The sequence below is a fragment of the Cottoperca gobio genome, chromosome 17 (assembly GCF_900634415.1).
Source record: "Cottoperca gobio chromosome 17, fCotGob3.1, whole genome shotgun sequence".
NCBI classification, from domain to species: Eukaryota; Metazoa; Chordata; class Actinopteri; order Perciformes; family Bovichtidae; genus Cottoperca; species Cottoperca gobio.
The window spans coordinates 14,810,656-14,835,115 of NC_041371.1; the positions used below are offsets into that span (position 1 = coordinate 14,810,656).

Sequence of the window (24,460 nt, forward strand, 5' to 3'; positions counted from 1 at the left end):
ACAAAAAAACACTAGCTTTCAAACTACAGCTCCACAAACATATGCACATGCACACACATACACTCGCTCAAGTAAAAACATAACAAAGTAGCAAAGTTAAGTCATAAAACTATATTTATAAATAAAAAGACATTTGTTCCTTGATAAAAGAGTAGTGTGAAAGACATGGTAAGAAAATTTCCCCCACTATATATTATCACAATACAGAGTCTGAAAATGCTCTGGTTAACACATGAAAACGCAGTTGTGTAGTGTAAAAATGACTCTTGAAGCTGGATGTTCATGTTTAGCATTGAAAAATGAAACTAGTTGTGACCAACTACGAATATAATAAAACAAATGCATTCTTACAGTTTGAAGGACTGCGGTTCTCTTGCACTACATACACATTTATTTCCATTTATTTCTCTCTTAAGTCAAGCAAACATTTAAAAAGTCTGAATAATGTTAACAGTTAGTGTTCGTTTGAGTTTTCTTTCAGGTTTTTTTTTTTTTCTTGTTAGGAGGTCAGCAAGTGGGATTTGAAAGAACGGAAGGAGGGAAGAGGCTTCTTTCTCTCAGTTTTTGAAGTGAACAGGGGTGGGGGAGGACAGAGAATGTTAGATAAGCGAGGCAGAGAGGAGGGAAGAGTTAAGAGAAGAACAAATGAAAAACGCTAGAAAAAGCGCTGAGTCATCTTCCCCAGCTGTCTGTTTCCACCGCCTCCCTCCCTCTTTTGCCCTTTGTCCTTACGCAAACTCTTCCCCACTGAGGAGCGGAAACTGAGAAAGGCGCTTTGGTTCCATCTTGAGTGAGGGGGTTTCTTCACTGAAGAAAGTATGGCCACTACTGCTAGGAAGAAAAGCACAAGGGAGGAGGAACATTTTCTCTCAACATACACAACAGTGTTGGTTCCACTTCTGCTTTTAGGAGCATGGAATCAAGGCCTTGGCTTACAGCTTTTGAAATCTTCCCTCCCTCCTGTCCTGTCATGCTGTCCTTCTCAGTCTTATAATGACACGAGAAAATCTGCTACTTTGTTATCGGCCTACAACCTGCGTTACATCACATCAACAAAGAATTCTCCGGCATTGCCCACCGCCATGCGCAGAGACTGGCGTGAGGCAGTGAGCTCGGGGGGCACAGTAGTGAGCTCTCTGCCTGGTGGGGCACCAGGTGCAGCTGTAGACAGATGTGGGGGCTGGGGGGGGAGGCCGGGGGGGCCATAGACGAGGCCCGGACCGTAGGCCTTTGAGTGGGAGTTGGCACTGCGGTGGCTGAGAGAGCTGCGGATGCTTCGCTCACTAGGGGGGGCCACTGAGCGCTCGCTTGGAGCTCGGTGGCTCCTGATCTCAGTTTCGCTGCCACTGCCGCCGGACTTCCGCCCCTCATTCTTACTGCAGTTAGAGCCACTGCTTCCTGCAGGCAGAGTAAAAGAGATAATGATTATTATTCAAGTGTAATATACAAACACATCACGTTTTGTTTTCTGAGTGACCTACATGAGCTTCTCACCCACCCATCTGGGTGCCAGTGAAATGACGCAGGCAGTACTGACCCAGTTTGTGGGAGATTCTCAGGAGAGCTGCATGACTAATGCAGACACACTCACAGAGCATTCACTGCCTTTCACAGGCCAAACAGCCATTACTGAAGGCAATTACATGTTTTCATTTTATTACCACAATTAGCCTGCTTGCTTTAGAGGGAAGTTCTTCAGACTGACAAATTTAAAACCATAACCGTTTATACGCTACAATGAACCTTCGGACATTTTGAGAAAAATGCTTGTTGTCATCAAACTCACAGACAGATGAAAAGATACATTTTTATCTCTGTCTCTTTTAGAAGTAGTTTTGGGACTAGCTTAGCACCAACTGTGAAAGCTAGAGAAAGCTTCCATAAAAAGCAATAAAATACACCATATAGGAACTCTAAAACGCATGTAGTATCGTGTAACCTGGTTTACTATTCAGCAGTACATTCAATGGTAGGTAGCGTGCAACCACAAAATAAAGACAGGACATCTGTGAGGTTTTGTGCAGTCAGTGGGTCCAGCTGTTTTTGGTCAGTAAATATCTTGCTGCATAAGCAAACTGTTTCTGAAACCACAATGTCTGGTCTTCTATTTCTACACACTGTAAATACACAAAATAAAAACATGTAAATAAGGCTGCTTTGGAGCTGTTGAACAGCTGAAGGCTCTAGATCAGGGGTAGCAAACGTGGTGCCCACGTGAGTCGCCGCAGAGCATGTTCTAAAAATAGCACTAGTCACCATGAAGCTCCGTCTAAAATGTGTATTTAATTGTTTTGCTCTTTTATTTAATTTAATTTAATTTAATTTAATCAACACTTGAATTATTCTTTATTTTAAAAATGACAATATTGAATATAGAATTTAAAAAACAAAAATGTTTTATGTATATATGAACTCTGTCCCTGTAAGCTAAATCTCCATTTCCCTTGTCGCTGAGACAAGCTAGCGGGAGAATAAACTATTTTCACAATGATTGAGAGGAAGAATAAGTGAAAGAAAAGTGTGCGTCTCATTTGCGGGGCGACGGCAAAGCGGCACATTGTGGAGACATTTCGGTACGTGTCACAGAAGCTACCATGCTAACTAACTAACTAACTAACTCACTAACTCACTAACTACCAGCTGCAGCACTGCGGGCAGAACAAGCCGAGAGTTAAAGCTTTGAGCAGCAGCATCTCTGTTCACCAGGCCGGTGAACAAGTCACAGGAAGCATCGGAAGCTTCATTTAGAGCTGCACATTATTTAATTAAGAACAAGAAAGCCTTTTCAGACGGAGAGGTCTTGAAAGGTGCAATAATGTTATTGAAAACACTGTTCAAAGACGAGAAGAAAGGTTCCGATGTCATCTCCACTCTCTGATGTTACAAAGTTAGTGTTTGTACAAACATGATATGATTTGAAGATGTGACAGTTAATGATTTCCTTTTTTTATTTTATTTTTTTTACAGAAGTGATACTTTGTACTAAAATATAACTGGTGTGATTTTGAACAAAATGCTACAAATGTTCTCATTCATACACAACTGTCAAAAGATATTAACAAAAAGATCAGAGATGTGATAACTCTGACTTTCAAATGTTGAAATAGATTGAGAACATAAATAAATAATGTTGCATGTTTAAATATATCTGTTTCCTACCATGGTAAATCATTGTTAATAATCATTGTGAGGAATAATTAACATTAACATGTGATCAGACAGTCTCTTCACATATATGAATATTTATTATGATTATTATTATTATTATTATTATTATTATTATTATTATTATTAATGATAATATTATCGTTAAAGGAGACCCGTGCAACTAATATTATTCAGGAAGTTTGTGTCAAACAAGTAGCCCTTCGTATTACTCAGTACCCTTGAAGTAGCTCTCGGTATCAAAAGGGTTGGTGACCCCTGCTCTAGACCCCATGGCAGTCAAGCAGACAGATGGTGTGGTGAGCTGAATAGCAGAAGAGGATCTGAGAGTACGGGAAGGTGTGCAGATATTTTCAGAAAGACACCGAGGGGCTGGGTGAGAAGCAGAATATTGAAATCAATATGGTATTTCACAGGAAGCTAATTAAGTTGCTTAAGAACAGGAGTGATGTGGTCTATAGAGGGTGTTCTGGTAATAGTATGGGCAGCTGAATTCTGGACCAATTAAAGTTTCTGAAGACATTTAAGTGGAAGACCAGAAAGGATAGAATTGCAATAGTCAATACAGGATGTAACCAGGGTATGCATGAGAATGGTGGTGTTTGGTGTGAGCAACGGATGAAGACGATTACTATTGCGTAGATTTAAGTATGCGGAACGAGTAACATTGTAGATGCCTCAAAAGATAATATGCTGTCCAGGTTGACAGCCAGACTATTGACCGGAGGGGAAAGAGAGAACTATAGAATTGCATTTGTTAAAAGGTTTGTGGTTTGCTCTTTCACAAGAAATGCAGCTGTAGCTAGCATGCATTTATGCTTTTTACTGTTTCTGTGTTGCCTAAGGTATCATACTTTAGATGCAACATAGTGATTGCAGCATACAGGTGGATAATGGAGAAGAGGAATATCCAGACATTGTAGAAGTTTCTACAGACATTGTGATACTTTCCTCATTAAAACTGACATGATTTTATGACCCACTACGGTTTCTGTTCTTTGTGAAGGAGCAAACTACCACATTTAAAACAGACACACTTCAAGTCTTTAAGGTGTTTTAATATGGCATTCATTTAGTTTTTCCACCAATACCCTACAGATCTTCAATGCATGTTGAATATACTGGTGATAAGCACATACAGTATGTTCAAACGGCACTCACCGCTGTGCTGGCTTCCTGCACTGCCAGCGCCTAGTCCACCATGGAAGGGCTGCTGCATGTCGTATGGGTGCGGAATGGGGAACTGGTAGGGCAGAGTCATGGGCCAGGGGGCCGCCCCGGGATGGGGCAGAGGGGGGAGAGTGTCCTGATCTGAGGCACCCCCACTGGAACCATCATGGTCATGGAGAGACAGATGGGTCATGTCTAAAGGGGAGATGGAGGAACAAAAACTGATTCAGAACACGCTGCTTATAGATACAGATACAACTGAACCACAACACTTTGTAGAGACTTGTTTTTACTGCTAGTGTTAGCAGGCAAATCTTAGCGTCAACTCACTGCCACAGAGGTCTCCGAAGACGTAGTAGCACTGTTCAGAGAAGGTGATCTTGTTGACTGTGTGTCGGATGAAGCTGGCCTTCAGCAGGTTGCTGGCGTATTTACGTGCTTCTCGCCGATCTGAGAACCCTTCCACATGATGGAAAAGCCAGTCCACCACGTCAGAACCTGGAGACACAAAGAGACACACAGTTAAAGTCCAGTTCTGTTCATCACATTCAACGACTATTTCATGACATAGAATAATTAATTCATCTGCCAATAATTTTTTAGACTATAAAATAGTGAAAAATGTCCATCCCAGTTTTATAAAGTCAATATGAGGTCTCTAAATGTCTTGTTTTGTCAATCCAAAGTTTAATTATCAAAATAGTTGTGATAGAAATATGAACTGATGAAAAAAAGACTAGAGATTGGTGTGCATGCATACTGATGAAGAAAATAATAAAGGAATCAAGACCCCTGCTTTGACAGACCGATGAAGGCGTTAGCGATGGTTATCTTGAGCCACATCCTGTCCCGCACCTCCAGACCCGACTCTGGGCAGGCCATGGCCTTAGCAACTGTTGCCATGTCGCTATGGATGGAGAGGTGGAAGTCATCGAATCCTGTGAAAGAACAGAGGACATAGTTTTTATGTTTAACACCACTGAGGAAAACAACATGAATCTCTCACTCACACACACACACACACACACACACACACACACACACACACACACACACACACACACACACACACACACACACACACACACACACACACACACACACACACACACACACACTTTTGTTTCCTATAAATGTAATGAAAACAAAGCTGCATGCTGTTATATCTCTGGCGACTGCAAAATGTTAGTCTGTTTTGGGATTTTGCCTCAAATAATATTTGGTTTCCTGTGGTCTGGACTGTAATGTGACCCTTCTCATGTCCTGATCATGATTCAGAATGATCAGGGTGGATCTTTGTTTTAATTGGACTACAACTTAGCAGATCTTCACAAAACCCCAACAAAAGTCTGATCATAATGAATAAAATGTCTTACATGGAAGACTTTTACGCCGTAACATATCATCTCACTGGAGGTAAATTGTATTTCAGGATAAGATGTGATGCAATTTAACTTTTGGTGTTCCAATTTAATCTATCTTTGCTTCAATCAGTGATTTCCTCTGTTGCCCAGAATGCCCTGCCCCCAAAGAAAGGTGTGAAAATCTGCTTTTGAATGACTGAATAAGTTAACTAAATTCTCAAAGAGAGATTTAAAATCCTATTTAGTGTTTGAGAAGTCATTTTCAAAATCATTCACAACATAATTTTTGCTCTTGTTGGTGGAAATATCCACATAAACCCGACATCCCTTTTGATGTTTCACAATAATGCCAGCTGTTGTCAGTGCACATTAACAGCTGCACTCATTATGCAAAACTCATCCCTTTAAATGGCTGCATTGCATTATGTACTGTTGAAGCGATCTCGTCTGTGACAGATTTCTACCTGTTTGAATGGTGAAAACTGTAGAAAGAAACCACTGCTCTTATTATGAGGAACCAGCTGAACTCCGACACTCATCTTTAAGATTGCAGACATGTTTTTCTTCTTATAAACTTCAATGTATTTGCATTTGAAATAACTCCTGGCAACAATTTAGTTGGACAATTTTCCAAAAAAAGTGAAAAATACACCAATAAACCATGAATTATAGCCATAAATGCAAGACTTAAGCATGTGATCATGTGAAATTAATGTTCGGTCTGAAAGGGGAAATCTCCAGAAATGTGAATCATGTCAATTAGGTGGTAGAGAGAGGAACATTTTTTCCCCAGAAAGAGAGAAAAAACACCGCTGTTATTCCAAAGATTACAGGGAAGATGAAAATTGTGAGTTATGGCTTGGTTTTGACAAGAGTTATTGAGGCTGAACACAGTAAAAGCTGCAGCAGAGAGCAGTCGCAGGAATCCAATGAAAGGGTAGGGCTACACTTAACACTGAGATTTAGTAACATGTCTGAGAAAGATACTGCGGTCGGAGAGTGGGGACTCCAAATTGAGGGCTGAATGTTCAAAAAGAGAAATCCTTAATAGTAACGATCCTGGAAGACTTTATGTCTCGTGTCATAATAGTGTGAACGGTCAAATTTAAATATCTAGTGATTTAAAAAAACAAAGCAGGAAGTAAAAAACAAAGTTGCAAATTCAAAAGCAAACCTTCTACGTAGAGACAATAGTGAACGGAAAACTGAGTTACAGTGTGAAGTAAGTAAGAGCCATAACAGGCGGCTGCTGGATGTGACTCACGTTCAGTCTCAGGGATAGAGCTGCTGATGGAGGAGCTGGTGGAGGTGACGGTGCTCATGGAAGGACTCATGCCATACGCAGGGTACACCCCGGTCATAGCCGCCGTGTGGGACACCCACGCCGCTGGGTCAATGGGCCGGATTGGCTCACCTGTTGAATTAAATGTAAGGTAAGAAGTTAGCAAAACAAATGGTTTTGCATGTATTCATGTTATTGAAGTGAAAAAAGGAAAAAAAGATCCAGAGAGACACTCACTCCTGGGCAGAGCAAAGCAGCTCCGAGGGTTTGGGTCCCAGCACTTGGCCACAGTCAGAGTAATGGGGCTGGTAATAAAAACAGCCGAGATAAAGAGTAGTTTCAGCTTCAATTTTATTACAATTCAGTCATGTCCTTGTTACGCACCTGGGTTTTATGGATTTTTAAGAACATGCCTGTGTGTCTTAATGTGTGCCAGATTTAGCTTACCCTGGCTTGTGCACTATGTCCCTCAGTACTCGAACTGCATCGTCATTGCTCATGTTCTCAAAGTTTATGTCGTTCACCTACAGCAATAAAAAAATAATTCACGTTGTAAACATACATTTGCACAAATGTACGATTTATTATGGAGGTATAAAGGATGGGACTACATTGCTATATTTCTATATAAAAAGAGGTATAACAATTTCACAGAGCTACTGTTATTCCCATAAATCCCACTGCACGAAGCCATTAGTATTAAGTAGTAGTGTTCAACATGGTCTGGTTGGAAGTGAGAAGTGAGTAATGAAAATGGAAAATCATCATTAGAGCCATAAACACAGCTGACTGACACATGTTGCCATACAACGAGACACGAATACAGTATATTATAATGTGATAGATATAACATAGACAGTGGGAAGAAGAAGAATTGTAAAAATCTGCATCAGAGTAAAACAAAAAACTTTGAAAAACTTTGATCGGTTACACTTTACTAAGTAATTTCACTTCAACACAACATCACAGCACCCCCCCCCCCCCCCTCCCCACCCACACACACTTTCCTGGTCCAAGTCTGCAAAGAAACACATTTTCCGTGTGTCTTTCTCTTTTTCTCTCTTGTTACACACACATATACAGACACACACCTGCAACAGCATGTCCCCAGGCTCTATGCGTCCATCTGCAGCCACAGCTCCTCCCTTCATGATAGAGCCGATGTAGATTCCTCCATCTCCCCTCTCGTTACTCTGACCCACGATACTGATGCCCAAGAAGTTGTACTTCTCTGTGAAGAGGAGACGTACAGACAATGTGTATTCAAGAGTGACGAGAAGCAGCAGTGAAGGCAGAAAATATGATAATTATGGAACAATTAGTGACATTTGCATTTGGTTGTGAGGCTTCATTCGGGGGGAAAATAAGGCTATTTATCCCAACAATTTTAATTACATTCTGTGTGCAGCTTCCACGTGTCCAAGTCACTTACCCATGTTGAGAGTGACAGTGATGATGTTCAGAGACATGGTGGAGTCTGTGATGCTGCTGAACGACGAAGACTGGAGGGAAGAATGATGAAAATTGGGAAAACAGAAAATAAGTGTGAGAAGAAGAATCAAGAGTCACAAACTGGAACACAATTTAAATAAAAAGCAGTCTGCGGCTGATGTGCAGTCGTGTACGTCCAAGTGTGTCGTCTCACCCTGTCTATATTGGAGGCCTTAGGTTTCCGTCGGCGGCGGCGGTGTCGTCTCATTAGACGAGAGGAGCTCTGCTCAGTGGAGCTGCTAAATCTGAACACAAGAAAAAAAGAAAACCAAGCGTTTTAGAGACCTGTACATACATAAGGTTGCAATACATGACAAATGTATGCTACATGATTACTTAACTAAAGGAATTATACCATAAAAATTCAGTTATCAGAAAGAAAATTCTACCTAAATAAAACTAAACATAACGCGCCATATTATAAATAAAAATACCTGGAAGGAAACTATTTTCCCCATTTAACTTGTCTAGTCTAAATACAAAATTAAAGCCTTAAGGTTACCTACGTAATAAAAAGCCCTTTAAAATCCGTTTCCATAATGAAAGTGGTTGCCAGGAGTCAGGACCAGCTTTAACTGTTTGTAAAACGACATCCAACCCACTTCATTTACAAGTTATGACTTGAAATTTATATACCGATGAAGCTGTTATCCAGAACTACATCAACAGGAAAAACTATCCTGCTAGATGCCTAAACAATGACAACAGCAGAGTCTCTCAAGTGGGTTGCAGATTTCTACGACTCCTGGAGGAGAACCCGGGGGGCTAACCACAAAACCACCAGACAATTAGACTGTGCTAATCTCTGCCAAAACCCATAATCGGACATTTCAGATGCATGCCTCAATCCAAAATGCATTTTTTCACTGGCAACTGCACTTATGAGCAACAAGCTGAACATCTACACAGAACATCAGACCTGCTGGTCGCGTCATCATCGTCTGAATCGAAACAGGAAGTAGACTCCAGCTCGCTGCTCATGAAGGAAGAGCAGCTGTCGTACTCTGGGCCCCCACGTCCCATTGAACGCGATGAGAAGCCGTTCTGCCTTCCACCTGCAGCAGGGCAGCAGAAAATATAGGTGTTTTGTTACAAAAGATAAAAGCTTGGAGTCAGCTTGGTGTCGGATTCTTCTCTTCAGACCATGCTTGTTTCTTATGGTGTCTAATGCATACATGGCAGTAAAGTCAAACTATTGTCAAAATGACATAACAGATGCATCTGCACATTGTCGCAAAAGATTTTTATTACAACTCACACAATCCTTGTAGCATATTTATAAAGATCAATACATCTTGACGACTGCAGAACATTGTCGTGTTACAGTTGCTTTTCCGCAACATCCTCCTACAGTTACTTAAAAATATCATCAAACTTCTGCACAGGCCTCACCTGCTAAGTGCTTTATATAATCTGTGATGGCAGCAGACTGGAGATGTGCATTTCTAAAGTAACTGTGGGTTAGCTTTTACATTGTGGCAACTCATTGTAGTGAGGCAAAGAACTCCATGAACGAAAGAGCAAACATCTTTCTGACCTTGGTCGTTGGAGTGTTTCCGTCGTGGCTTCTCCCTCTCTCTCCTTTGCGACACCATGGAGCCAGTCTCCGTGTCGTTGTCCAAACTGTCCCGACCGCTCGCTGCTTTTCCACTTCAGACAGAGACGGTGCACAGGCGTCAGAGATAATGTTAAAAAGAGATAGACTTACGCTGCACCATTATCATTATTTATATTGTTATAATCACATTACAAACTGTTGAGTATAAAGCTTTCTCTTGCTCTTTGTACTTGAAGTTGCACTAGTGATGAATATTTGTCAGGGATTGTGTTGGTCGACTTACTTCACTCTGGTTTTGTTTTCATTACTATCATTAAGCTAGAAAAACACACTTTCATAAACCGAAGTGTCTGTCTACTTGAATCATGTGCATTTTTGGGCGCACACACATATACACACACACAAACTTGTATATAAAGTGTTGATTTGTTCTTAATGTATCTGTTTGTTGGTGTGTTTAGTCGTTTATCTGTTTACCTCATATATTACATTTTATTTGTATTATTTTCTTTTTTTATTGTTGCTGCTTTTGGGATTTATTGTATGTAAAGCTCTTTGTAATTAAAACAATTAAGTTATTATTATTATTATCACCATCATCATCATCATCATCATGTGTCTTCTACACACTTAACAGTTTGCTTTACTTGCAGATGAACCAGACTGCAATTACAAAAGGTGAAAACTGGCAATGACCATACTATATACTTTTTAACAAATATTATTATTACTACTACTATAGAACTAAAAGAGTGGCAACATGAAACATGAGTAAGAGAAGTCAGTGCTCTACATGTCTGATTCATTTCCAGAATGATGATACTAATGCTATAAGGGTATTAGGAAAAAGTAGATTGTATTTCCTGATGGGCAGTCACAAGGTGTCATACTTTTCGTATTCAATTTGCTGAAGGACTCATTCAAGACACACGCAGTCAAACACAAAGTACGCACAACATCATTCTTTTTCACACACACACACAAACGTATTTTCTGATTTACTGACTGATAAGAAGGTGGTCTTGAGTCTCCGATGCCCCCGGTCCTCTCCAAAGGCGGTGCTGCTTCTGTACTATCTGCCACTGAGCCTGCGTCTGTGTTGGCCCCGTCTCCAGAGACCAACTGTCAACAACCAAGAGAGTCGGGTCAGTCAGAGGAATGAGACAAACACTCAGAGGAAAGATTACGGTGAAAGACACGGAACAAGTGAGCAGCAGAGCCATGTCAGAGCACTACAGTGTTTACACTACTCCATACTCAAGGGCTGGGTGGTATATCCTCTTTTATTGTCACTGCCCAAAGGCATGGCAGCATTTGGGGACTGTTAGGGACTACAATTTCTCAGTAAAGGTCTTTAATAATGGTCTGCTGAAAGAGCAAAGCTATCGAACGGCAGCTGTGGAAGAGTTGTGAGAGAAACAGCCTGTGCCAAGTTGTGGTTTGTCTACCTGACAGTTTTGCCTGAGATGCCAAAGTGTGGGGAAAAGTGGTATCCAATGTAGCGTGACTGTGTTTTCAGGGTACATTTGGTATAGATTTTAACATTTGAATATTCGGCTGTCAACATTTCCATCTGTTTTCTTTTGCTTTCAGCACTTTCCAGTGAACTGCTCACTTAAGATCTTTTTTGACACTCTGCCATAGATTCTGAGTTCTGCAGCATCATAGAGGTTGTCCATATTAGAAATGAAGCATGTACTTGCATGATTTGCAAGCAGATCAAGCTTAAAAGCTAACATTGGATCAGTGTGGAATGGAACTAGCAGCCTAAGAAAGCTCAAATGTGCTCACTGTTTATGTCATAGTTGGGCTATTTATGACTATAGTTCTTCACTATTTTAAGTTATCTGTTATCAATCAGTTGCGTAATGAGCAGGAACACAGCTGTTTGAGCTAGAGTCCAGTGATCCAGGGGATGTCTTCAAAAGTATTTATCTTTCTTCAAACAGAAAGATGTTCAGTTTACTAGACTGTACATCAAGGAGTTACATTAAATTTAGTCATATTTGAGAAGATGGAGACATTGAAATTATGCATTTTTACATTTTAAATTGATAAATCATTTCAGCTCTACCATATCCCATAGGAAGACTATTTGACTCTTCAGACATAATAGAGGTAGACAGATGAAAGCAGCATGAACATGAGCCCTACTACTCATTTTGTTTACCCTTGTATCCAGTTTATTGTGCTTGAAGGGTTTTAATTTCAGTTTAAAGGGAAAGTGTAAAGGTATATTTACTGCAGGACAGTTGAGGGGCACTAAGATAAAGATAATGACAATAAAGTACAACAGGTTAGATTGAGGGTGCTGGCCTGTTGTGAGGATGTTGATGTGATGATAGCGAGCCAGGCCCTTTAAACCCCAGAGGACAATCAATCACATCATTGAAACAACAGATGAACGGTGGAGACAAATGGACACACTGTAAAAGAGATAACGTTTCATTGTACATGGAACATTTCAACAACCCGAGAGATAACAAACCTATTCCAACACACAGGAACAGAGAGAGAGGAATTGGCTTTGAACCACAGCTAACCAAACCACAGAATCGAATGAAAATGACCACATCAGAACGAGCACTCTGGATTATGCACTCAAACATCCAGCGATAACACTGTGTTTATGACTCTAAAATATAACCTATAATCATAACCACACTGTAGTAAATTAACCAACTGCATCAGCCTTTCACATCAAGAAACAGAGCCCTCTTTCTCTCCACTTTATTCTCCACACCCTGTGAGATTCAATCTTCTTGTTAGAGGACATGTAGTGAGGCTCTTTGTTATGGGGTATTTTCCTCCTATCCTGTGATTTCACTTGCTCTTAACCCAATTTCAATGTCGAGGAGAGAGGAAGGGAGCACCAGATGTCTCTTGTGTTGTGGAGACAGGACAATTATTGCCTTATTATAGAGCTTCTGAATGCATGCAAGTACATGTATGTATGCGTCGCGTGTGGTGACTAACATGTGTGAGGGCTGAATTACTTAAAAACCATTGCAGCTAATTTTCACACAAACAAAAGTGCTATAAAAACAAGAGGACAGAAGAAGAGCAGGGTGTTTGCATGCATCTGTTGCTCCTGGGATCATTACGTGATAATGATATTATCACGCACATGCATAGGGCATCACCCTAGAGCCGGGGTATGATTGTGATCCCAGGCTAACAGATGGGAATCATTGTTATACTTGCACGCACAGTTGCCGCACACTTAACCACACAAATACAGTAAAGTGCAGAACAACAAAAATAAACAAACCAAAAAATGACTCCAGGATGTATTTTGAACCTACCCATGACACCACACGTCCATTAAAACAGGGCAGCTTAGCGTTGTCGTCAGATATTTCCTCCTTTACCACCCTGTAAAGAGAACAAAGCTTCGTTTCAGTAAACCGTAACCAACACAAAGGCACTCTCAGGGCAATAAACTTGAGGCAATTCTTTCTTCAGGACAGACACTGACAACTGGAACAACCAATGCTAATTTAGTACTGCACTTACTACACTGCTGTTACACACTGCCAGGCAGAGATATACAACATTCCCTATAGAAAATGTCACTGCTGTTTTTTGTGTAATAAAGGCAGGTCAACAAATTAAAATGTATTACTTAAACCTTTCTCTAAAGATAAACTTGCTCCTTGCTTCTGTGTAGCTGATAATCATCATTAGCTAGATGGTAATATATAACCAAGTTGAAACAACATATTTATGGTATCCAAGAAAGCATAATAGCAACATTTCTGCATGCTAGCGTACAGTTTAAAATCAATTTGTTCAGGCATTATATAAAAGTGTCTGTCTATACATCAAATGCTGTTAAATAAAAGGAGCAGCTCTTAGCTTTGACTTTAACAAGACATAAGATTAGCTGTGCCTTTCAGAGAAGAAGGAATAGTGATGGTCAGTGAGACTTTCTTTGAGAGTCTTGGTAAATATGGTCTCCATTCCAGTCTGGCAGGTTGCTTAATCTACACCACCGTTTAGAGTAAAGGTTTCAATAGACTATTTACATTATATCCCTTCCCTCTTTTCAACATGAATAGCTGTGGGTTCTTTGAAAACATGTCTTTCCCACTTGCAAATGTTAAGAAGTTGTTGCCCCACCCTAGTTTGAGTTTAGCCAAAAACAACTTTAGAAACCTGGCTGAAATAACTTTTGAATAATACACCCCCCCCCCCCCAATTTTTTTTTTTAACTCTATAGAAAGCAGTCTGGAGGAACATAAAACGTCTACTTTTCCAGCCATGTTTTAACACAAAAGGACATACTCATAAAGCTGCCAGAGTGATGAACAGGGCATTCCTGTGTCCAACTCTGCATTCCTCGGGCTAATAGACAACAACAGCAGGCCCTGCTGGACTCACGGACTCAAACTGGCCGTTTACATTCTGACATTAGCCTGTTACCACAATCATACATTAGCCACCAACTGACAGCAGTAACGTCAGTAACTGGTTATTATCAGTGTTGACAAATACCCCTGTTCCTACTTTACCTAAGATAAGTTAAAATACCGCTCAGGACTTTCACTAGTGTTCGTGAAACTGACAAATACCAAACTTGGTCAGACAAAGTCGAGGCACAAGACGCATAAGCTAGCCACACAAGCAATGTAAACAAACGGGGTCGGGACGCTGAACAGACCTGCTAACGCTGCGAGCTAGCAGCTAACAAAGGAACTGCAATGCACGTAGCTAGCTAATGATCGACAGCCAGGTAACGTTAAAACTGGTGACAAGCCAGCTGGGAGAGGTAACAACTAATCTAGCTGCTCTAACGTAGAGAAACCCCAGGAGTGCACTGCTGATTCCATGTTAAACACAATACACCCTTCAACAGTTACCCGAAATCATCGTCCATAGATTTGAAGAAGAATTTGTAATTTGGTTTCTTGAGGACATTTTTGAAGTCTGCCAGAGTGACTTTGTCCGCCGGCACCGACAGTTTCACCAGATATGGTGTCTCCTGGTCGTCGAGGTGGTAGATAATTTTGGTCTCCCCCATCTCGGACTGCTGCTGAGGCGAAGCAGGCAGGGTGCATCAAGCCGAGGGCCTGGCAGGCTCCCTCTCGGGCCCCGACTCCCCGTGGCGCTGGCGGCGGCTGTGCCGTAGTCCTCCCGGCTCTCCCTGGCTGACCGACTCGCTGCGTAGCCCTGGTTCTCTCTCTTCTACGCCAGCTCGCTAACGTTACGCCTGCCTTTCTATTAAAAAAAAACACCTTGCTCCTCCACAAAGCGTCCTAACACCGTCCGATGATTGAATCGCGTTACTTCCCGTTCGTTTACAACTTTCAATACGCCGCTGAAAGCTTAGAAATAACTGAAAAACTGTTTGAAAACGCTGTAAAGATAAACAATCTCTGAAGGGTTGGTTTGCTCTTCTCGCTAGCTGCCAAGCTCGGCACTTTGTTGCACACGAAACTGCATGAAATCGTCCAAGCCTGTCTCGGAGGGGCGCCATCCACAGGAGAGGAGGAGAGTGACAGCTTCGGACATTATTCCTGCTGCAGTGCATGAGTCAACAGAGGCGGTCTTACAGAGAAGGGCTTCAGGCCCCTGCAGCCGTAGAGCCATCCACAGAAAATGATATGATGTGGGATTAATGTTTCAGAGATTTGCTCATTTGTAAAGTGTCGGCAATTTTAATTTATCCTACTGTGTTTATGTATGCACCATTACACATCAAAGCAAATTCCTTGTATGTGAAAACCTGCTTGGTAATAAACCAAATTCTGATTCTGATTCTGAAGAAAAAGTCACTAGGTCACCCATTTTAACTAAAGCCCATCTCTGTATGCATTGGAAAAATCAACATACTTATTCCTTGTGGGATTTGGGTTAGGTGTGTTTTAAATATATTATCAATCTCAATACTTGAATTTGCATCACCATAAAAGCATGTAAAGAGTAACTGACACACCTAATGGAAATGTCCTCTTGCATTTTTAGAGGCACTGTAATAACACACAACACACAGTTGGTACACCCAGTGTTGTATAATCATGGTTTATTATGAACTGTATCGACTGACATCTAACTTAGTCTTTTCTCACCGCACCGGTCAGGGCAGGCTGATACCAAGAAGAAAAAAACCTTTACCATTTTATTAGTATATTGATTTTTTTTACTGATTTCTCATAATTCATATGATAGGTCCGCCCAACCTAAGCAGGTCTAATTAGCCTGAGTAAGTGAAAACACCTGTGTTGGTGTCTGATTGATTTTAAAAGTCTGAATAACAAATCTCCAAGCGTATTTGGAGTGAAGCTTGTTTTCTCCATCAGTGAGTCAAAGCATATCCTTTATGAGTTAAATCAGCATCAACATTCTGTAGCTTATTTTTGATATTTGCGCAATGCCAATTACACAAGCGGACCAATTGATCGTCCACCCCCAATTATCAACATTTAGATGGATGACATGACACAACTAGTAACATGTTTGTATCTTGATAAATGGACGATGCAACATTCATTCCCCTTCAATCAAAGGCTTCTCTCATAGGGCTACATATTGAAACTCGTCACTTATCACTGTGTTGTAGCCTCTCATACGGAACACTCTCAAGTCAAATGTGAATATGTACAGCAACCGCAGTTTATTGGACTGAATGAAATTTGATTCGCCATTACAGACAACACAAAGCAAAGAGTAAATATACCATATCGCTTAATGGACAGTTAGTGAAAGTTTCTCAAACAATCAATAAATGGTGTACAAAATAGAGTCTGTAATAGACATGATGAGTTTACTGTTCTTCTGGAATAAAACATTACTGATATTATTATTATCATCATCATCATCATCATCATCATCATCTACTTAAATCCTGCCACTGCAGTAGGAGGAATTGACAATATAATATTTTAACATACAAATACAAAAAAGGGGGAAAGGGAGTTTGGTCTCTTTCGTTTCTTTTCTTTTTAAATAAGCTCTGAAGAGTGCTGGGCAGCAGAGGTGTCAGTCATCAAGAAAGTCATCATCCAGGTTAACGTCTGTGGTGTCGATGTCGTCCAGCTCCATGTTGTCCAGGTCCACATCCAGCTCGTCTAGAGTCTGAGCAAAAAGACACGCACAAAATGAGAATTTGTTTTTATAAAGAATTATTCTTCTGTTAAATATTCTTAAATATTTTTTCATATTTTATCTGTGAATTTTAGATTGCATGTAAACCATTTGGAATTGTATTTTTGTATATGAATTGGTAAACAAATACAACTTCAAGAACACAACTTTCAATTGAGAACATTTCCTTCTATTTTAATGAGAAAAGTAAATAATTCTTCCAAATGGCAGATTATTCAAACTATTTAAATAAACAATATATGATTGACTATTACTAAATGATTGGGTTTGAGTAACAGCAGCCATCGTATAATCTACATAAGTCTGTTTATTTTTTTCATGGAGCCAAACAAACGCTATAATCAAAAGATGAAAACAAAAGAAAGAGCAGCCCAACCTCTTTTTGTGACTGCGATAACTCAGGGTTTTCTTCTTTCTCTTCTTCCTCTTCGTCCTCCTCCTCATCTTCTTCTTCTTTGTCCACTGTTGTAGGAGCAGCAGGTTCGGGCTGTGAAGAAGTCACAGCTGCTACTGCTACAGCGACGGAAGCTGCTGCCATTGAATCCTCACTGTCCTGTGTCTAAGGAAAGAGTTTGAATATTACTGGCCAATGGTTCCTCAAATATTTTACTGATAACAGGTGCAGACAAAGCGTGTGAGGTCCGGTGCGAGTAGCTGTAAATGGTATGTAATCAGATTAGTGTTAGATAAAAGCTGGTTCAAAAGAAAATATTGGATACTGCAGACAAACCTTGGATACAGCAGGGATGAAGGTTCCTTTGGGCTCGTATCCCTGAGCCTCCTCAAGAATATTCCTGTCTTCATTGAGCTGAAAAATGTTGGTACTTTGTCAAAATACAGGAGAGGCTTGAGATACAACTATAGAAATATTGCCCGCACACAACATAACTACCTCATTTGTCACTTTAAAACATGTGCAACTCACCGTGACAAGAGGATACTCTTTGGCAGGCCTAGTGGTGCCCAAGCAGGACTCTCGGAGGTAATGCTCAGCTGCAAAGGCTTCTTTCAGCCCGGGGAACAGATTCTCATACTCTGTGGGGTCTGCGAGGGACTCGGCCGCCTGTAATGAAGATTCAGTACAGTGTGTCATGGTCAAGAAGAAATATCCAGATATTCAAACTCCTTTTTCTCTTAAGAATCTAAGATCCTGTCAATTTAAATATAATCGTTCTCCCCCTAGATGGGTGCTAATCATTTGATTAATCTTAGCTTTAAAAGTTCTATATTGTATCAATATTTTTGTATATAAACAACATTTCTGATTACAGAACTGACCTTCTGGTTAATCTTAGCCAGATTCTCCCTCCACAATTTGACCACACGGGACACCTGGCTGGGCAGGTAGGTGCGAGCCAGGAAGGCAGCTTCAGGCAGTCTGTTTGTCCTGATCAGAAGCTCCAAACACTGATCCAGACTGTGGAGAAAAGGCAGCATGTAGAGCAGTTGCTATAAATTCGATATGATCAATGCTCCACCAATGTCACATTTATCTGGTACTCACTTCCCCTGCAGGAAGTAGGTCATGAAGGCCACATTGTTCTTGCCGTCCTTCTCTGCCCCCTCAGCCAGCTTGCCCACCATAGTGGCATTACCGGAAGCTGTCGCAAGGAGGAGCAGGCCACCGTAATCCTGAGCGTGGTGCAGGCACTCCTGGGCCAGGCCGAATTGGCACTTACTGATAGCCAGCTCCGCTAACTGCTTCCACTTCTGCTCCGACTGCAAGGGTTAGAATGACAAATATTAGAAATGTACTGCACAGAGTACATGAAATAACAACAATGGACAAACTCTCATGACGCATTGTGAATTGTCTGGTAATGTTTTTAGAGGGTGAGAAAATGTCATTTGTTATAGAGGTTGACTCAGTTTCAAGAGCCAACAAGTACGCTCTTACTTCTGCCTCCACAGCCAGCTGGTAGGCGATCTTCAACTCTCCCAGCTGCAATGCCAGCTCAAACCTGTGTTCTGGGTCTGTGGATACAGCCAGCGCTTGCTGCTTGAAGCCCTGAAGAGGCAAAGAAACAAACATCAGCATCCTACAAGCACAAACTGTACTTTCTGGATAATATTTTACATAAATAATTAGAATATCATTTGGTGGACATCAACTCCTACTATATTTCCATACCTGTTTCTCCAGGAAATGGGCCACCCTGGTCCGCTGCTCTTTAGGAATTGTAGGAAGCACCTTGTCAGCCATTCCAAAGTCCCTCCTCATTACAGCAGTCTGGTACTCCAGGACGGAGACCAGCAGGGAGTAGCTGACAATGTTGAGCTCCTTGTCTCCAAGATACAAACGGTCATCTTTTGGTATGTAACCCAGCAGGTACATGGTCCTGCAGGGAGAGAAGGCAGTAGGGATAAAAGATGCAGCACCCTTCACAGCAATTAGATACACTTTAGAGCTAAGCTGCTATTTTTCTATTATTAATAGAGTCAGTGCCTCCTTTTAAGTCTCTTCTAAAAATTGACTTTTTAAAATTGGAAAGCATTACCTCATTTTATCTGCGCTGTCTCTATATTTTACAGTTTTTAAGCAAACTATATACTTACTTAAATTCAATTTTAGCTATCTCTATTTGTACCTGTCCAGGTGAGCAATAGTGACGATCTCTCCTCCTACATAGTAGTTGAGTCTGTTTACAGAGCTGGTGTAGATGAAGCAGTCTCCCACCCAGAGTCCAGTCTTCACAATCTCCTGGATCTCTCCCTGGACCTGGACATAAAAAATACACACACAAAGGGGGTGACTCAAGGTTAAGTGAAGAAAACACTGCTTCACTCTAGAAGCATTGAGTAGAAGCTATGCTATGGAATAGTACTCTGTGGGTATACACAAGATTTGTTTGGACTATTTTTAGCACTGAAAGTTAAAAGCACCCACCTCGAAGGCATCTTCAATACCATCCTCCGTCACTCCTTCATTGTTCTCTTGAGAAGCAGCTACTTTTTCTGACATATAACGCAGAATGAAGAAGGACTCCTCTGTCGCGATGCAGACCAGTTCACCAGAGTCTGACCAGAAGATCTGGACAAATTATGAAAAAGAGGGAGAAAAAGGGTGAAGGAGAGAATGACACAGAAACAGAGAGTAAGAAACATAAAACTGCTTTGTAGTTGCTTTGCTACACAGTAAACATCAAACAGAGACCAGGACCTATGGCGAAAAATAAAAGTAAGTCAGTCTTACGTGTTTGGGCTGGATCTCGATGCGGCGGACCAGCTCTGTGTTCTCCCAGTCATAAAATGCCAGGCCATTCACTGACCTCACCCCAAGTAAGAACCCTCCATAGATCCCTGCAGGGAAGAATGGGAACACATCCAGTGAGGAAGACAGTGGGAACTATCCACTTTCAAAACCACAATCTACTATACACCAGTGTTCACATTACCTTCAGCTCCAAAGTCAGGCTTGAAAGATTTTTTCTCTTTGAAGTTTTTGAAGATTTTGACGATACTGTTGCTTTCTCTGATAGCATATCTGTTGTAAATAAAATAAAAAAGAGAGTAGCAGTTAACTCTCTGATACAGAGGTATACAGAAGGGAAGTATCGCACCCGTTTCAAACTGCACACTTACTCAGATGAGTCATGTGCCCAGGCAAACTCCTGCGCTGAGCCGAAGCTCTTGTTCCTCAAGGCCATGGCAGTATAGATGATATACTCTCCATCGCCGCACACCACAACAAACCTGTTGCACAAAGAAAATGCATAAATGAGTGACAGAAATCTTTGCAAATTCACCTCTAATCTGGCCAACGAAGATGAATATACGTCAGCCTGTTTCTGAAACAATCAAACCAGTCAAAGGGCCTCGGGTGAGTGTATGCATACCTTCCATTAGGGTTATGCTGGATGGTTTGGGGGTAAATCTCACAGCTGCCCATGTCTTTGACAGCAAGTGGCAGCCTCTCTCCGTCCTTGATCTCAGCATCACCCATGGCCTTCAGGTTGGCTTGCTGTACTTCACTGTGTCTAGCCCAGATTATTTTTCCGTTCATGTCCATAGACATTGCAGGCTCTTCCCGACCCACCTACACAGCAGCGGGAGACATAGCAGGAATATTTTAGTTTTGGATATTTGATTATATGCATAATATATTTAATCTTGATGTCTTTTATAGATAAAATTCATTTATAAGCAACTTGTATTTTGCTCCGTTCATTTTTCTTCTGTATTTAGCAGTATGTAAGTGCATATAGTAAGAGTTTCTTTACAATCCAGAATTACTCTCTCTACCACTCACCTTGATAATGATGCTACCTTCATCGTAGCCCAGTGCCACATTGTTGGAGCCCCTGAGGCCGCAAACACACCACACTCGCTCCATGCCATAGTTCAGAGTGCTCTCCAGGCGGTAAGTGCTTGAGTGCCAGATACGCACCGTACCTACAGAGGGAGGAGGTAAAGTTGCATAAAACAATAATCAATAAGGCCATGAGGTGAGATGCATTCTGGGGGGTGTTTGTGTAAAGAGGCGAGGATGAGTGTGATTTCTGCTCACCGTCCTCTGATCCAGTGATGATGATGGGCAGCTCGGGGTGGAAACTGACACAAGAGACATTCTGGGCGTGGCCCTCGAGAGTCTGAACACAGGTCTTGTTCTACAACACACAGAGGAAGACAGTTAAACATTTTGTATATAGACACAATGCTAAAGGATCCTCACAGAAAAGAAGTAGCAGCTCAATAAGGAAAACATACATTCCTATTAGAACTATTGACTCTTTTAGTAAGCTAGAATTTCATTTTTACTAATCATAATGTAACAAAAGATTAGCCTGTGCTCTGCTTAAGTGCTTATAAGATAAGATTAAAACGTGTTATTATTGCACAGAATAAAAGTAATGAGACAACAAAATGCAGTTTAGCATAATATAAAATATGGAATACATAATGTGTGGAATAAACAGTAACGGTTATGAATACACTAGATATACAGTAGCAACAGTATGAATAGTATTAGTATTATTAGTTTGAGGATCCGTTTTCTAACCTTCCTGTAAATTAAGTAAATTAAAAGTGTTCTAACCTGGTAGTCCCAGATCTTTACTTGCCGGTCATCAGCCCCTGAGATGAGGTAGGGCTTGTCTCCTCCGCTGTAGTAGTCAATACAATTGACTCCTTTCTCATGACCCTCCAAAGTGAAATTGGGAGACGAAGAGCCTAGCTGCCAAACCTGACACAACCCACAGGACACGACAGAGAAACACTTAATGCACTTCAGAGACCTTTACTTGAATGTATATTTATATATAGTCCCACAGTACTCGCCCAATGACATGATAAAACTAGCAGCAGTAAAGGGGACAACAGCAACAGCAAGCGATCCCTACCTTAATTGTCCTGTCCAGGGAGGCACTGGCAAACTGGTTGTTGTCCTTGGGGTTGATGACGATCTGCATCACATAGTGAGTGTGACCCTCAAACACCTGGCTGCACGACCATTTCTTCTCCCAATCCCATAGCTTGATCAACATGTCATCTGCACAGAAATACAAATATATTCATGCTTGTGTACATACAATACACATGCATTTGAGGACACTAGTATGAAGAGACCTGCTGAGTTGTTAAATCAATCAAATCACGTTAGGCGAGTATGTTACCAAATTAAGACATAAATTGACTTGCGTACCACTGCTGGTGAGGATATAGGGCTGGGTCGGATGGACAGCGATGCAACGGATGTAGTCAGAGTGGGCCTCAAACATGTGGACACGCTCCAAGGTGTTGTAATTGAACACTCTGATCTGCATGTCATCCTGCGAAGGTATAATTAATTTTATTATTATTAGCTGTATAAGTAGTTCATTAAGTTAATGAAAACAAAAATAGAAAAAAAGAGCAAAATAATATATACGCTGTTGGTAAATGCTGTTTGAGACTAAAACTATTAGAAAAATGTAAGGCAAGGTAATCAGATGTAAAGTTTAAATGCAAACACTGTGAGTGACTACACATGCCCACATACCACACCAAATTAAACAAATGTATGCTCATACTCTCAGGTTTTTACAACTTTGTAAAACTTCTCTCTATAGATGACAGCTGTCAAGAGTCGTGATCCCAACACAAACAATGGATGTTACTCACCGCTCCTGTAATGACCCAGTTCTTCCTTGCCACAAATTTAGAAGCTCTGACAGGGAGGTCGCATACTTCAAAGGTCTTGACAAGAGTCTGGGGAGGGGGGGGAGAGAACATTACTGAATCGGTTTGCATTATCACCACTGCTTTTAAGTGCATGTCAAGTCAGTACTATAAATATATACACAAGCCTAGATGTTTAGTCATCAGTGTTTCCATACAGTGTAGTGCAAAATGTTTATGGGTGGCCCATCGGTGAGTGATCACACCTGTGTTTCATGGTTCCACACACAGACACTGCCGTTGTACAGACTGGCCAGCATCCATGGCTCAGTTGGGTGGAGGTCCACACTCTTCACTCGGTCTGACCTGGCTGTCAGCCTCCGCTTAATGTCCAGCCGCAGAGGCTGAAAAGACAAAGGACATCGAAGTATTTTCCTGCGCCGTTCAAACTCTCAATATGAGTGGCTTTACATGGGTATTGAATTATCTGTTAAAACCTTGTTAGCGTCGTAATAACCAGGAAGAATAGGTCAGGTAGTTAAGCCAAAATAACCGTTAGCATGCTAACATTGAGCCTAATATATTTAAATGATTCCAATAACCGTATACATATATAATATAATAATTCATTTGAAAACGGACTCAAAACGACTGTAAGCATATAACTAAAGCTTACAAACAGCCATGGTTAAAAATGTTAATCGCCGTTAACTACAACCTCTCATGCTAACTCAAGCTAGTTAGCCGCTAAGCTATTTACAATAATGCATTATTGTTTGACAGTTTCACTGTCCTTTTAAATAATAAACCGGGAGCCTTGGACCTGTACGGAAAAGAAACATGCTGGGAACTGTTTTAAATTTCTCTTACCATGTTTTATCCCCGTGGTGTCACAATAAAATCTGATAAATTAGTTGAAATAGGGGTCCAAATGTTGCGACTTCAGTGAACAGAGCACTGGATACTGACGTGGAACTTCCTGATTCTCAATCTCGCGTGAGTTGCGCTGTGGAAATGGTGACGTGACATGAAGGTCTGCTGCTGGCGATGGGTGACATCCCCAAAATAATAATAGTCATACACTGCCCGTCCAAAAAAAAGGATGGATTTAACTAGGCAAATCGATAAGAGCCTTCCATTGTATAATTACTGCAGTGATTAATATGTTTCTTCTGGCAACAAGTTATTTAACCCGAGCTGATGCTCTGAGTAGCTTCTCATTTCTTA

At 41.0% G+C, this 24,460-nt stretch overlaps 2 protein-coding genes across 3 annotated transcripts; both read right to left on the reverse strand.

Moving 5' to 3' along the window:
- Nucleotides 1–91: 91 nt before the first annotated feature.
- On the reverse strand, nucleotides 92–15,553 carry dvl3b (dishevelled segment polarity protein 3b). Of its 2 annotated transcripts, none has more exons than XM_029453779.1 (15): nucleotides 14,893–15,549; nucleotides 13,336–13,405; nucleotides 11,037–11,152; nucleotides 10,010–10,122; nucleotides 9,392–9,527; nucleotides 8,627–8,717; nucleotides 8,414–8,483; nucleotides 8,073–8,212; nucleotides 7,429–7,505; nucleotides 7,219–7,286; nucleotides 6,964–7,113; nucleotides 5,142–5,273; nucleotides 4,666–4,833; nucleotides 4,327–4,530; nucleotides 92–1,398 (listed from the first exon to the last, which is right to left on the reverse strand). In XM_029453779.1, the coding sequence occupies exons 1-15, from the start codon at nucleotides 15,051–15,053 to the stop codon at nucleotides 1,040–1,042; spliced, it is 2,055 nt and encodes a 684-aa protein (XP_029309639.1). In that variant the 5' UTR covers nucleotides 15,054–15,549; the 3' UTR covers nucleotides 92–1,039. The 2 variants fall into 2 exon arrangements, with proteins under 2 accessions (XP_029309639.1, XP_029309640.1); XM_029453780.1 differs by lacking the exon at nucleotides 92–1,398 and adding an exon at nucleotides 3,359–3,537 and having other exon boundaries at nucleotides 14,893–15,553.
- A 1,070-nt stretch (nucleotides 15,554–16,623) lies between these two features.
- copb2 (COPI coat complex subunit beta 2) lies at nucleotides 16,624–24,260 on the reverse strand. The gene is made up of 22 exons (XM_029454083.1): nucleotides 24,104–24,260; nucleotides 23,500–23,637; nucleotides 23,237–23,323; nucleotides 22,779–22,905; nucleotides 22,477–22,625; nucleotides 22,173–22,319; nucleotides 21,645–21,744; nucleotides 21,387–21,529; nucleotides 20,974–21,173; nucleotides 20,720–20,830; nucleotides 20,533–20,621; nucleotides 20,331–20,437; nucleotides 20,025–20,168; nucleotides 19,726–19,856; nucleotides 19,269–19,476; nucleotides 19,035–19,145; nucleotides 18,642–18,856; nucleotides 18,416–18,554; nucleotides 18,063–18,200; nucleotides 17,868–17,945; nucleotides 17,514–17,696; nucleotides 16,624–17,107 (listed from the first exon to the last, which is right to left on the reverse strand). Exons 1-22 carry the CDS (start codon nucleotides 24,104–24,106, stop codon nucleotides 17,012–17,014), a joined length of 2,844 nt encoding a protein of 947 aa, XP_029309943.1. The 5' UTR covers nucleotides 24,107–24,260; the 3' UTR covers nucleotides 16,624–17,011.
- Nucleotides 24,261–24,460: the final 200 nt, after the last annotated feature.

Coding starts and splice junctions, on each gene's coding strand:
- copb2 (XM_029454083.1), bottom strand. Junction 23,324..23,499: donor TGTGGAACCATGAAACACAG/GTGTGATCACTC, acceptor CCCCCTCCCCAG/ACTCTTGTCAAGACCTTTGA. Junction 17,697..17,867: donor TCATCCCTGCTGTATCCAAG/GTTTGTCTGCAG, acceptor CTCTTTCCTTAG/ACACAGGACAGTGAGGATTC.
- dvl3b (XM_029453779.1), bottom strand. CDS start 15,053: ATGGGGGAGACCAAAATTATCTACCACCTCGACGACCAGGAGACACCA. Junction 9,528..10,009: donor GAAACACTCCAACGACCAAG/GTCAGAAAGATG, acceptor GCCCTGCTGCAG/GTGGAAGGCAGAACGGCTTC. Junction 7,114..7,218: donor CTGCTTTGCTCTGCCCAGGA/GTGAGTGTCTCT, acceptor TTAATTCAACAG/GTGAGCCAATCCGGCCCATT.